Source organism: Bubalus bubalis, chromosome 19 (assembly GCF_019923935.1).
Source record: "Bubalus bubalis isolate 160015118507 breed Murrah chromosome 19, NDDB_SH_1, whole genome shotgun sequence".
Classification (NCBI taxonomy): domain Eukaryota; kingdom Metazoa; phylum Chordata; class Mammalia; order Artiodactyla; family Bovidae; genus Bubalus; species Bubalus bubalis.
In genome coordinates this window covers 11186579-11201341 of record NC_059175.1, presented here as the reverse complement: position 1 = coordinate 11201341, position 14763 = coordinate 11186579, and the positions used below count along the sequence as shown (strand labels likewise).

The 14763-nt window shown below is 44.2% G+C and overlaps 1 protein-coding gene across 3 annotated transcripts in view; it reads left to right on the top strand.

The window, feature by feature from the left end:
• The window catches only part of PIK3R1 (phosphoinositide-3-kinase regulatory subunit 1), a 95717-nt gene that overhangs the window by 65161 nt on the left and 15793 nt on the right, over positions 1-14763 (top strand). For all 3 annotated transcript variants that reach the window (XM_025270890.3, XM_006054575.4, XM_025270889.3), the window contains exons 3-7: positions 2102-2194; positions 2634-2708; positions 8899-9030; positions 9797-9998; positions 10210-10289. In XM_025270890.3, coding sequence (XP_025126675.3) covers positions 2102-2194; positions 2634-2708; positions 8899-9030; positions 9797-9998; positions 10210-10289 — 582 coding nt within the window. The remainder of the gene's footprint in view (positions 1-2101; positions 2195-2633; positions 2709-8898; positions 9031-9796; positions 9999-10209; positions 10290-14763) is intronic.

The window sequence follows — 14763 nt, the reverse complement described above, 5'->3', positions numbered from 1 at the left end:
CAAGGAGTAAGCGTCTTGTCCTAAAACTTACTACTAACCCAAAACGGATGACTAGCTTCATTCTTGGATATTCTGATTCTGGGGGTTTGTAGTTTTACCAGCAGTCTGTCTGCATAACAAGTTCTCCAGGTGATCCGTAGGCTCAGGTTGGTGGCGGAAACACAGGTGAGATGAAGTTGCCACTCTGCTTTCTGCATCGTGACTGTCTGGCGAGTCAGCAGCGTGCCTGCCCTGCTTTTATGAAGTGCCAAGTATGTTCAAGTGCCGTTGCAGCAGGACAAAGTGGCCCAGGAGACTCAGGGATAGACCTTGCATGCCTGTGTTCACACGTTCTTGAGTCCCATGTACCAATGCTGGGTGCTCAGGGCTGGCTTTACAGTGGGGTCTTTGTAGTATGAAGTCAGCTCAGGAATCTTTCATGTGCTTTTGACGAAACTTGCCCTTGTTCAGGCTGTGGGACTGTGCTCTTCAGGACTGTGGTCAGTAGTCGTTTACAACTATTTCATTTTAAGTTAATAGACATTAAAAATTCTCTTCCTCTGTTGCAGGAGTTACATTCCAAGTGCTCGGAGCACTTGCTGGGTAGCACAGCTAATAGAGCATTTCCACTATCACAGCAAGTTCTTCTGGAGAGTGCTGCTATAGGATTTTCTTCCATAATATAGCTCTTCTCCTTTTATCCTCGGTAGTTGGTATGGCTAACAGAGTCAGGTGGCAAGATCACGTTACTATCTCAGGGGATAGAAGGGTCTTATACTACAGGCTCTGGGTTTCCAAAATCACATAAACAATACTTAATTTTCTGAGGTCAAAGTTTAATATAATCTTGCTTGACTGTGGTTGTCTTGTGAGTCTGTTGTTTTTCTGTGCTATCTCACTGTTAGAAAGATGGGCTGCATTAGAAATTTGCTTAACATGATATATGGCTTAAAAAGTCACACCACTGAAATCTCATTGAAACAAAATTTTCAATATTTAGTCTTAGATTATATAAACTATGTACACACACAGCCATGAACCTTAAGCGTCTAAAAGTGATTTATGGGTGGCTGATAAATAGACTTCACAGCTAGGTATTTTCATAAAGACTGTCATTTACCTATATTTTGCATTTTGAGAAATTTGAGGTGCGTATATTTAGCTCCCTCTTCTGGTGTCTTATAAGAAAGGTATTTATTTTTTTTTGGAGTGAAAAATGCAGTTATCAAATGTTGAAGGACATTATGTGTGTCACCCAATTAGATTTTTTTCTTTTGTTATTATTTGGTAAAACGTGTAAATAAAAGCATGGAAAGAACAGTTTGTGGCAGTACCACATGTGTTAAGACATTAACTGACCAAAACATGTGTAAGCCAATAAAGGCATTTCAGCAGCAGGTCCATGGGGACTTGGACCTGCTTTGTATTTGATAGTACACCCACCTTGGCATTTGTGGAGCCTGGGACAGAACACAAAGGAGCCCCAACTTGCATCTGAATATTTGAAAGTTAAAATCACATCGACAGACAGTTTGATAAAAGCGGTTCCATCCTATTACGTTGACAGTTATATCTTCACAATGACCGGGAAGCTGGACCTGAATTTTGATTTCTTGGGTTCCGAGTTCTGCCTGAGAGCGTGGTGACATGTGGAGAGCTGGTCTGCACCTGGCTTGGCCCCATGCCGCCAGAACCTTGTACGGCCAGACTCCATTCCACCCTGAGCCCACTCCCCTCCACCCCAGCCCATGCCTTGGGCCAGTGGGGCATGCCGGAGCTAGGTCTGCGCTCAGAAGGATGGGCCTGAGGCAGAGACCCGAGAAGCCACTGAGGCAGGGGATCTGGGCTTCTGGGGAGCCCTCTGATCGTGTCCTAGGAGAGGAGCAGCAGGTGTGTGCCCCAGGCAGCTCACCCCATGGGAAGAGGCAGTGCTGGAGGGTGGTGGCCTGAGAGGAGCCTTCTAAACACAGGGCCCCGCTCAGGCACTCTCTTTCTTCCTGGCCTGAGTTTGCTGCTGTCCTAATTGCAGTCCATGACCTCGTGTTGGGATCATTTTCACTGCTGTTGACTGCATTGGATTACCCTTGATCAAACGTAACCACAGGATTGTTTTTGTTTGCAGCTTCCACTCTCCCGGACCTTGCAGAGCAGTTCGCACCCCCTGACGTTGCTCCACCGCTTCTTATCAAGCTCGTGGAAGCCATTGAAAAGAAAGGTAATCCAACGGGTCAGGGAAATCAGCTCACAGGTTATGGCCTGATCTCATGGGTGTCATCATTTGTATCTGTTGCGTGGACGTTCATTGAATCCACTTCCTGCCACCTGTGCTGGATACATAAGTTGTTTGTGGCCATGACCTGGGGAGATAGTCTTGCTCTGACTTCTCACTCCATACTAATGTGTAGTTACTATATGGAAACTTTTAAATTCTCCCTATCTTAATAAATAGAATTAACTTGTTCCTCAGTGGCCAGATGATTTTGCCAAAATTATTGATGTGCCAAATAAGATGAATAGTGGGAGTTGACTTCCAAGAATGCTCGGTGCACATCTCGAATAGACACTGGATGAAAATTGGAATGTCTATCTGGCTGCAGGCTTGCAGGTTCCCCAGAGAGCTGTGTTTTGCATACTCAGTCTGTTTTGTGTCCTAGGTCTGGAATGTTCAACTCTATACAGAACACAGAGCTCCAGCAACCCAGCCGAGTTACGACAGCTTCTTGATTGTGGTGAGTGTCAGAGAGCTGGAAATACACAGAGGGAAAGATGGTTCTTACCTTTGCGTTTCAGGTAAAGCACAAAACACTTGAGGTTAAGCGTGCAACGTTCTCGGTTTGGAGGGAGCTCAGAAATCATGCACACTTCCCTCTGTGCTCTTCCTGTAAGAGGGCAGGCCTTTGATGTTTGTCTCCTGAGCAGGGGTGTCTTTGCCCGTCTGCCTGCAGGTACATTGGCTGGCATCACAGCCATGAGCCTCTTGGGCCTGCAGAAATTGCACAGGAGAGAAACATCTTGGGATTTCTCTGATTCTGCTCATCTGTCATCATCTTTCTCCGCCCTTGCCATTGGCTACATCTAATTCATCTGGACTAGTTGAAAAAGTATTTATGAACCTGTCATTTAACAAAGGTCTCTTCTGACCTTTTCCCTTCTTTTCTCTCTTCATTCCTTTCTTGCTTGCTTGCCTTTTCATGCCATATTTTTATCAAGTAAAGTGAAAGTCGCTCAGTCATATCCGACTCTTTGTGACCCTATGGACTATACTGTCCGTGGAATTCTCCAGGCCAGAATACTGGAGTGGGTAGCCTTTCCCTTCTCCAGGGGATCTTCCCAACCCAGGGATTGAACCTGGTCTCCCGCATTGCAGGTGGATTCTTTACCAGCTGAGCCATATAACCACACTGTAAAGAATCTGTCGGGTTTGATCCCTGGGTTGGGAATATCCCCTGGAGAAGGAAATGGCAACCCATTCCAGTATTCTTACCTGGAGAATTCCATGGACAGTATAGTCCATGGGGTCGCAAAGAGTTGGACACAACTGAGTGAGTAACACTTGCAACATCATGATATTGTTATATTTAGTAGTGTGCTGGTAAACCAATTCTTGGAGAAGGGGGGGAAGCCCTGGTTTGTAGTGTAGTGTAAATATTCCTACGTGATTAATTTCATGTTACCAGTGTGTTACCACTTGGGAAGAATTGTGAGCCAATTCAAGTCAACTCTTAGCACACCATAAATGGCATCCATTAATTTAACCAAATGGTACCTTAACTATTAGTTCCTTCTCTCGTTGCCATACAGAATACAGCTATAAAAATATAAATTTACTTGCCATCATTCCAGCAAGTCATCTTCTACATCAGCTTCTGGAATCTCTTAGACCCTTTATTCCCTCCCAGTTCTTTTCTTTTTACTGATAGTTTTTTTTGCCTTGCACTGTTTTAACTGGATGTGGGTGCTTGAACCAAAAGAAGTAAAATCTAGTTTTAGAAGAAGCATTTTCAGATGTACAGTTATGCAAAGAATACCCACGTGATATTTAATAAATGAAAAAATCTGAAGTGAGAGGCAGCTTCAAAACGAGGCAGCTTATGAAAATTTCTAGAAAAGATGTTTCTGGGAAAGAAAGGAGATTAGATCTTCATCAGTCGATAGTTTAACTTGAAACACACCACCCAAATGTTTGAAGCTTGAAAAAAAATTTTTTAACTTTCATTTTTCCTTTGTACATGGAAATCAGTCTTACACACAACACAGGGTCCATCCTCCTACACATCCAGAGTAGGTCATTAGAAGTTGACTGGCAGAAAAAGCAAGGTGAAAAGCTGTGGTTTTTTGGCTTTTTTTTTTTCTAACAGCTTTACCAGGGTGTTAAGGAAACACTGAATTTTGTCCTAGCCAATTGAACTAGAGATACATGTTTTGGTCAGAAAATTGGTCAAGTTGAGCATGTTAAAAGTCACAGGAAATGTTTAGACTTCAGAGACTGATGAAATGGGGGTTATTTGAAAAAGAGTAGTTACGTTTTCAAATGTAACCAAAACCAAAATGATCCAGTTGAGCTTTTAAAAAAAAATCTTCACACCACCTGTAAGAGGGAATAAATAACCCAAGTTCAAGTCAACAAGATATTTTGATAGACAGCTTTCTTCCCCATTTGAGATCAACACACACAGAGAAAACTGTTTTCCTTGGATTCTGTGCCATAAAAGTGAATTTTGTGGCAAAACAAAAAGATAAAAAACATTATCTCAGTTTAGGAGTGAGGATCCTCCAGGACTATTTCCAGCTTGAGGATTTGTCTGTCTATTTAAAAAAACCATAATTTCCAGAGATTAAAAACTTATCTCTGGAGGAAGCTCAGAGATAAGTCACTTAAACTCAAAAACAAAAAGCATGGCTTTTAACTAACCCCATGAATTACCAATGTCAGAAAAGTGTGGACATGGGTGGAGGACCACAGCCCACTTTTAGTAGCATCCACTAAGTTACTTTATTTCATCCACATATCAGTCTTGTGTATAAAAGTTATGCTGCTTATAAAGCCATGACTTGCATGCAGATTGTTCTGGCCCTAAAAGTCCTTACTCTTTTTACCCCCCCACTGTATTGCCCTAAAATACATTGTCTTTTTTAAAATTTGAATGGTGTGAATTATTCTCCCTCTCCCCACCTTTTTGGTTTCTCTTAACCTGATTCAGGTTTTTTCTTTAAAAGTTCTCATCACAAGAAAAAAGTTTCTATGTGTGACTCTGTGTGGATATCAACCAGACTTACTGTGGTGATGCTTTAACAATGGTATATACAAATAAGAAATCATTACGTGGTAATCATATGTCAAGATGCCTCAATTTTAAAATTCAAACTTTTTCAGCCTCAGTGCGTGGACATTTTAGGATGGATAATTCTTTGTTGTCAAGGAGCTGTTCTTAGCATTGTAGGATTTCAGCAGCACTCCTGACCTCTGCCCACTAGATGCCACTGAGATTGTACCCCGCTTGTGACAATCAGAACTGTCTGCAGGTACTGGCTGATGTCTCCTGAAGTCAGGAGTAGGGCAGCAAAGTTGAGGACCCCAAACGACAACCCTTGACTCAGCTAGAGATCAGTCAGGGAGGGGACTCCATTCCAGTGGGAGAAGGGCTGAAATGTGGGAGAGGTTACTGGTTACCTGTCAGGTGCAGATTCAGTGAAAAGCAGGGTAGAAGAGAGTGTAAATGCCCCCAACCCAGACCTGAAGACTCAGCCAACTTCCACAGTCCTCACATGACAGCTGTTTCCAGCTCTTGGAAAAGCATGTTAGGATAGCTTTAATACGGAAAAGGAGACTTCTAGAACAGAAGTCAGAAAGTCCAAGAAGCTTTAGAAGTTATCTGTAAATAAATAGAACGTACTACATCAGCTCTGGTGGAATTTGACATAAGGTGAGGTTACCTGAAGACTCGAAGTAAGGGTATTTCATTCAAAAGCTATAAAGTCTCTTTGGAATAATACCTCATGTGTTCGAGAAGGGCTTCAGTGAGTTAACATCACTCTCAGGAAACTCCTGAGCCCACAAAGTAGCTCAGCCCACAAACATTTAACAAGCACATTCTGTGCTGAGCCCTGAGGGATGTGAGAAATGCAGGTGAGAGCCACAGTCTGTGCCCTCAAGGGACATCAGCCTAGGAGTGCCCATCAGTCTCTGAGAGAGACTCGTAATTACCGTAGTGGGAAGTGTCCCAGTAGAGGGATGGCTTATCAGCACTGCTCCTGCACAGAGAAGGCAGCAGATAGCCTGCCTGAGGGAAGGACATGGGGAATATTTAGCATCTTAAAGTTTATACCTCATTGCAAAAATGGTTTACTACTCTTTTTAGGATGAGCAAATTAAGAAATATGAATTTTCTGGGCAAAGTGACATTAAATGGAGCATACAGGTGATTTGGTGGCAGGTTGGGGGGGTGGGGGGAGCTGGCCAGCAGCTATGGAATGCTCCAGCAGGGATGCACACAGAATTTTGACAGTCACACTAGTTATATTACTTTCCACATGGATCTTTTATGCAGAGACCTAGTCTTGCCCTTCCCCACACTTAACTAAGGATGTGATATGTACCTGATTTGTTCTTTGTGGGACATTTAAGTGGTTTAACCCCTTGCTTCTCCACCTTTTCATTCTTTCCCTATCCATATTTGCTACCAGATGGATATCTCTGAGCTTTATGATATTCCATGATTATCTTTCATAAGATCTACCTAGCTGGCGAGACAGGTTTGGCTTATAATGACAATGTGCTCAAGGAACTCTGGTAGCTTCCAGCTGCACTTGAGTGCTTTATACAGTGTCACACCTGGTTCATGAGCATCCAGGATGCTGCTGGTCCTTCTCAAGCTGAACATGTCCGCGTGAACTTTGCTTCTCTCTCATCCTCTCCTGGGCCACCACCCAGTCCCATCCGTCTCCTGGTTAGGTTACTCCTCCTAGTTAGTTTCTAACTGCCTTGGAATCCAGATTACCAAACGTGGTGTCAGCACTTGCAGCAGTGCGCCTTTCAGACTTATTTGAAAGCCCAGTTAATGAAGCTGTTTAGCAAATATCGTGTATTAAGGAAAATATACGGAATCTAGAAAAATGGTACTGATGAACCTGTTTGCAGGGCAGGAATAGAGACGCAGATGTAGAGAACTGACTTGTGGACACGTAGCAGCGGGGGAAGGAGCAGGTGGGACTGACGTGCTACACTGCCATGTGTCAAGCAGCTAGCGGGGAGCTGCTATATGGCGCGGGAGCTCAGCTCGGTGCTCTGTGATGACCCAGAAGGGTAGGATGGGGGTGGGAGGGAGGCGACAAATGTATGAAAGTGAAAGTCGCTCAGTCGTGTCTGACTCTTTGCAACCCCATGGACTATACAGTCCATGGAATTCTCCAGGCCAGAATACTGGAGTGGGTAGCCTATCCCTCCTCCAGTGGATCTTCCCAACCCAGGAATCAAACCAGGGTCTCCTGTGGATTCTTCACCAACTGAGCTCCCATCATGTATACGTAATAGCTGGTTCACGTTGCTGTAAGCAGAAACGAACACAACATTGTAAAGCAGTTACCCTCTAAAAAAATTTTTTTTAATGAGGAAAAAAAAAAAAAGCCGTTTAGAGATGTAGCATTTTGCTGCTCGGCTTCCCTGTTCTCCACTGAGTACACAAGTCCCCAGATAATTGCTCTTGAGTCGTCTTTCCAATCACTGGTGTGCCTCCTTCAGCAGTGACTGTGGCCCTTCCAGCCCCCAGCAGCACTTCTTCCCACTGGGCCGTATGCCTTATACCCCAGGTACTCACAGAGCAGCTGTGACTCACATCAGCCCAGGGTTGAATTGCCTGACCTCTTTTCCAGATGAAGGATTTACTGGACAGATTGCACATCTTATATTTCTTTCGAGATAGTTTGGTGCCCACAGGTTTAATTAGTAATACCTTAATCAGAATACTCTGTCAGTACTAGGGAGAAATAGTCTAAGGATGTTCACATTATTTTTATGGCTATTCTTGAGATTACTAATCACTTGCTGTTAAATCAGTCAGTCTGTACTCTATTGGGTTAAATTGATACTGATATTGAACAACTCAGATTTTAGGAAATCTGGGGACAGGATTGCATTTCATGTTTCCTCACTGGGATTTCAGGAAGGTTTTACCATGTGATTCTGCACCCTTAGACAGACGCCTTCTCCACCAGGGCAGAATCCCCATCTCCAGAACGTATTTGCAAATGCTGTGTGGGCTGCAGCAGTTTGCCATGGCTGCCGTAACAAAATTTCATAGACTGGGTGGTTTAAAAAACAGAAGTCTGTTTTCTCGCCATTGTGGAGGCTCGAAGTCCCAGCTCGGCAGGTTTGGCTGCTTCTTGGCTTACAGGTGGCCGCTTCCTTGCTGTGTCCTCTGTGCGTGCACCTTTGCTGTGTCTCTGTCTAAATTCTCTCCTTTTATAATACCAGTCCAGTTGACTAGGGCTCACTCTTATGGCCCCTTTTATTTTAAACACCTCTTCAAAGGCCCTGTCTCCAAATACATTGGTATGTGGAGGTGCTGAGAGTTGGGGCTTCAACATAGGAGTTGTGGGGGACACAATTCAGCCACAGCAGAGGCACTGTTTTCTGTTGCTGCGAAGTCTGGGAATGTGTTCTGGCACCATGGGCAGGGGCAGGGGCCTTCATGCTAAATGCTTGCAGTGTGGGCGACAGATCTGCACGAGGAGAAATGCTCTATTCGAAATGCCACGAGCAGCCCCTGAGAGAACACTGCTAATAAATGCTCAGGCATCTTCTATTTGTCCTCATCCTGCTTCCTTTAACGTGTCACATTTAAGTTGCACATTCAGAAAATCGCCCCAAACAGTGCATAACAGGTCTGATTTGTTGTTGTTGTTGCACATTTCTATTAATAGATGCCGCCTCCTTGGACTTGGAGATGTTCGATGTGCACGTTTTAGCTGACGCCTTCAAACGCTATCTCCTGGACTTACCGAATCCTGTCATTCCGGTAGCTGTTTCCAGTGAACTGATTTCTTTAGCCCCAGGTATGTTGTCTCTTCTGAGAGCCTCCTTGAACATGTGTTGAGATGTGGATGGACTTGTAGACTCAAGTGCTGCATATAAAGAGAGATTGCTTAGAAAATGTTAGTAGGACTCTGTCCCCCCCAACCCCCACCCCGTCTCATCAGCACAGAGTCCCTCCCTTCCAGGGTATCCAGTAGAAGACCCATGTTCTCCTTTGCATCCCCATGCTGAATTTGGCTAATCGTGAACCCTTTGTCGGTATTTTAAGACTCACTGCATCAGAGAATGGCTCAGAGTGCCAAACATCATCACTGGACTCAGGGAACTGGACTAGGACTGAGGGACTGGGGATGTTTCCATCACCTTCCTCTAGTAGAACAAGAGTTCAGGGAAGAAGACTCTCCATTTCAGGAGCTAATGCTCAGTTAAAGTGCTCCGGGGACAGGAAATGGTGGTTCGTAACCTTCAAAGTTAAAACCTGCGATACTTATCTGCTGCTCCCCCGAGTTAGCCAATCACACTTGAAGCTGGCCCACAGAAGGCAGCACACCCAGCACCTCCTGGGTTCTGCACACCAAGAGTTTCTTGCGTTTCCATTTGACACGAGATTTCGACTTTCTCATAATGCCTTTTCTAATGAGAAGAGCAAACGTACTCTCTGCTGATTCTGGTGCCTTGGTTCTAAACGACTCCTCTGTAGCTAGAACGGAAATCTAGGTGTTTAGTCACTGATAGCTACCAACAGTCTCTTAGTCTTTTCCTCGCTTTTTTTGTTTTCACTCTCAGAAGTGCAGAGTTCCGAAGAATACATCCAGCTGTTGAAGAAACTCATTAGGTCACCCAGCATACCTCATCAGTACTGGCTCACACTGCAGTATTTGCTAAAACATTTCTTCAAGCTCTCTCAAACGTCCAGCAAAAATCTTCTGAATGCAAGAGTACTTTCTGAACTCTTCAGCCCTCTGCTTTTCAGATTCCCAGCAGCAAGGTAAGTGATGGAAGAGAAACCTGATTTGGGGATCATGAGGGTAGTCCTAAGGTGATGGGTCATTAGGCTTCTGAAGATACTAGTTCACAAATGCATTTGCATACTTCCATCAGACAGAGTCACCCGAATGTGCAGAAATGAAAATGAGTTTGTTGTTTAGGGAACAAGGTTTCTAACAGACCTCTCTCTTTTTTTTTTTTTTTTTTTGTAGTTCTGAGAATACTGAACACCTCATAAAAATTATAGAAATCTTAATCTCCACCGAATGGAATGAACGCCAGCCTGCACCAGGTAATGCCTTCTGAACTTTTAAAATTTCCTCACTGTTCGTTTTTTAGAGCCTGAAAAATGCTGGATTTCAACCTCCTTTGAAGTAGCATAAGTTTCTCATGAAATTGAGATCCATAATAACATGTTCCTTTATGATTTAAAGAAAAAATATCTGGGTGCTGCATATATAATCAGTATTACCTGGCTTTTGAAATTTGTGGACTTTACATGATCTTGGTTTTAGGTGAGGGTTGTTGGGAGTGCTCCCCTGACCCCTTCAACTCGATGCTTCTGGTTGCTGCATAAATTATGGCGTTCATTTTACTTGTTGACATTTCTGTTTTTCTATCTAATACTTATAAAGTAGGGAGTTTATAATTACTATGTAATTTAAAGTATTTTGGAATGTGTTTTTTGGAAATAGGTAGGCTAAGAAATGTCTTGTCAAAATAAACACTTTTAGTAATGCAAGCAGTATGAAAATAGGGGTTGACTGCAACAAGTTAGAGCAAGCCATGCACTTCTGTGAAAGCAGCTTGGCATTCAATTAGCCTTCTAACAAAGTGGGAAATGCGGATGGAACTAGCAGTGGATTTTATCTAAACTGATGTATTTTTCTTCTACTGTGGAAAGTCTAAACAACCTTGGTTAAAAGTGAACTGGTCATTTAGAAATGGTGATGAGGGCCCTAGAAGTGAAGTGCGAGGTTTCAGGACCAGTAATATCGCTTGTAGTCTGAGTTTATGTCTTGAATTTAATTAAAACATTATGAATTTATTGCTTATTACAAGTAACTCATGCAAATTACCAAACTCATCTCTGTATGAGCAAGCAATGGGAACCCAGTTATCAGTCATACGTTGGTACATTATGTTGTGCTTGTGTGTGTGCGTGTGCACACAGATTTTTTTAAGGGTGTTACATAGCCAGGCTTAGTTGTATCTGAACTGGGTGGACAGAGAGGGGAAGGCCTCAACTTAAAACCCACCTAAAGGATGGGATGGGCATTCATGACGCAGGTATTGGGCAGGACTTCTATGGACAGACCCAAAATATGGGATCAACAGGTGAAAGCTGTAGCAGAAACAGTCCATAAGGCAACTCTGGTCCATTCCAAATGTTCCAGATCCCAGCAAGGAGGATATAAAACAGGGATATCCTGGATTGTAGGTCCACTGCATCGGAGACTGTTAACAGGTATGGCCCAGGTGTGTAGTCCTGGGGGTTGGCCAAAAAGTTTCATCTGTGTGACTGCTCAGATCACTCGGTAATGGTTAGGGAGCTCTGTGTTGGTGTTCAGAAGCTGCCTTTGGGCTCCGTAGGAAATGATGCAGTGACAGGTTAGAAGTACTCTGTGGGACGGGGATGGGCCAGCGTGCCCATGGCACTAGAGCTGTTTATAGACCACCCCCCTCTAGACTGATCACAAGGGTGGAGAGGAAGAGGACCAGCAAGAACAGGACAGGACCCTGGGTCAAAGCATCGAGCTTCCATCTTTCACTTCCTCCTGATTCTTGTGCAGGTCCATCTCAGAGACAGGGAGAGCTGTGCCCAGCTTGCAAGGAAAGGGGGGGTTCCTAGTCCTCTCAGTGCCCCACCCCGCTCCAGAAAAGAGGGGAAAACATGGAAGTGAAAAGCCAGACCGAGCTTGACAGAGACCCACAAACAATTTTATTCCATAAGAGTTTTCAAGCGTTTGTACTGCACGGAGTATACTAGAATCGGTGGTGGAGTTTGATGCTTCTGCTTCTGATGTAAAGCGGCTAAATGTCTTTCTCAGTTTCAGCCTAATTCCACCCAAGAAAAGTTTGCTCTGCAACTGTTTTTCATCACGCACGCTCAAGACTGCTTGCTATGTCATGGACCCTACCTACATCTTTCTGCTAAGAATTTACTGTGCCAATTTCAAGGGTGGATTTGTTCTATCAGCTCTGTTGAAAACGACTATCCCAGAATTCATGCAGCCTCTCCCCCTCAAATTGCATCCAATTAATTTTTAAACCCGAGTTGGAGGCATTTCCCCATTTGTGTGATATCTCTCACGTGATTCTGGGAATCATATGGAACCTTTGGAATTAACTTGTTGCTTCAGTGCCTCTCACTGGTGAAAAGAGCCCACCCACCCCAGGACAGTATCTCCTCACCCACACCTTTGTATTCAGGAATGGCTCCAGTGTAGATGATTGGCGGGACACCTCGGGTTAGAGAACTGACTTTCTTGGCCTGGTAGGAACGTGATGTTTTCCTGGAGTCTCATCATTACCCTGACACGTGCTCGTCCCATGGGGCGGGGAAGAACAGCGCTGGCTCACCTCTAGGGAACAGTCATAAATCATTCATTTGCAGTAACTTCATTATCGTGAATAGAAATGAATGCCTGAATGATATTTGGGGGGTGGAGGACAAGTAAGACTATTATAGGGCAAGCAGATACCTTTTCTAGTTGTTACCAGTTAGAACTGGAAATGAAAGGCAGAACTAATGATGCGTGAGGCACCGTGTCAATTCAAATAAGACCCATCAGCACATAGCATCTCATTAAATTCTAGGTGGGAGGGCGTGTACTGGAAGTATAAAAAGAATTAGAGAGATGTGATTGGTGACTTTTTAGGGTAATTGAATAGACAGAAAAAAAACTCATAGGCAGAAACACAGAACTTGAAATGGGCTTTGAAGAATAGGTACAACTTGAAAGGGGGAAGAAGAAATAGCATTTCATTGAAAGAGTTTCAAAGATTTATTCAAAATAAATTGTAAAGGATAAAAATAACGGCTCGATATTTTTACCAGGTTTGAAAAAGCAGTAAATACTTTAAGTGACAGTATCATCCAAAGCGTCGCTTTAGAGTTGCAAGTATTGTCCAGCTCTTCACTTGTACCTGAAGGCCATAGAGCTTGATGGTTTCACCTGGGGCCACTCCAACCAGTGTGAGGCAGGGGTGGGTCTGCGGCGGGGGGGCCTGGCTCAGGACACCAGCCTGCGGCTCTGTCTGCCGCCTGGACTTTGGGAATCTTCACTGGCAACAGGGCTGCTGTTAGTGTCCAGTCAAAAAGTTCTCTGAAGTTTCCAGCAAGTAATACATTAAAAATAGGTGACGTTTGCACCCAGGGATCACATATAGGGAACAGCCCCAATGCAACTGTTACAGCTTTTGAGATCAGGCTCCAAGTTGCTCTATTGTGCTTCATACATCATGCAATGGAGAGAAGAGGATGAGTCAGATAGATCCAGGTGTTTGAATTCCAATTCTTGCTGCTTCCTTGCTGGCTTCATTGCCAAGACCTTCATTCAGCCTTTCCAAACTGTTTTCCAGTCTGTGAAATGGGAATAATGCCTCTCTCCTGGGATGGTTATGAGAATTGAAGGAGGTGAGGAGGACTGAAGCACGTGACAATATAGCATGCCTTTCGTGTCCTCCTCTCAGCTCTAGTGTTTGAGACCCTACCGGAGCTGGCCTCGTTCTCAGCTCCGTCTCCTCAAGCCGCCTTCCTGGTTAGTGGTGTCCAAATCCCAGCAGGCAGTGCTCCCCACTGAAAAGCTGGAGGGGATCTGAAAGGACACTCTCCGGGCAGTTGCTGCCCCGTGGGCGCACTGCGTGGAGGTCTGATGGCCTCGGCCCTGTGTGCAGCCGGGTGAGCGGAGGCGCCTGCATCTCAGGACCAGCCCTCCTCCTCCACCTTGCTCTGGTGCCCTTAACCCAGTACGCACGATATATCAGTGCCCAGCAGCCGCTGACAGTGCCATCCTCTTCTTTGGCACCCAGGGAGCCTCTCCCCTGCTGGATGTGCAGGGTTTTGACCCATTCGGTACATTTATGTCCTGAAGTCCTTTGTCCTCTTATATTTAGCTGTTCAGTAGGGTTCTGTTCGTTTCATCTGCTCGGCTACATTTCTCAAGGACAAAGCCTTCTTTTCGGCTCTTCCTAGCGTAGAACTGGGCATAGCATAATAATCCTCCAAATAAAATTTTTAAAAGTTCTTTGATAAAGTTCCCTACTGTCAGAGAACTCTTACACACCAACCCATTTAATGCAACCAGCACACCTGTGAAGTAAGGCTTCTCTCCTCTAGGGAGGGAAACTAAGGTTTGAAAGAGTAGGCACCCGGTATGTTCTTAGAACTTGGTTGACAGTTCGCTGTTCTCTCTGTTACTAAAAGTCAAAAATGGTTAAAGTGGAGCAGCAGGTTTTCTTGAATCACTTTGTGTTATGTTTACCCTACTTGATCCTTAGGTTGCTAAAGCAGATTTCTATAGGGCAACTAAGGTAAAACAGGGGCTATTTAACACAGGGTGCCTTTGAATGAAACCCATTATAAGTGTATTGACATATTTCAGATTTCATGGATATATTCAGAAATATTAATGTAGCATAATTGAAGTCTAATATTGCACCTTCAAACCCAGAGGGAAAATAAATGACTTTCTTTCTCCCCCTTGCCCTTCTACACCTGTCAGAGTTAATTTTTAACCACTGGTGCATTGCAAAACATTTAT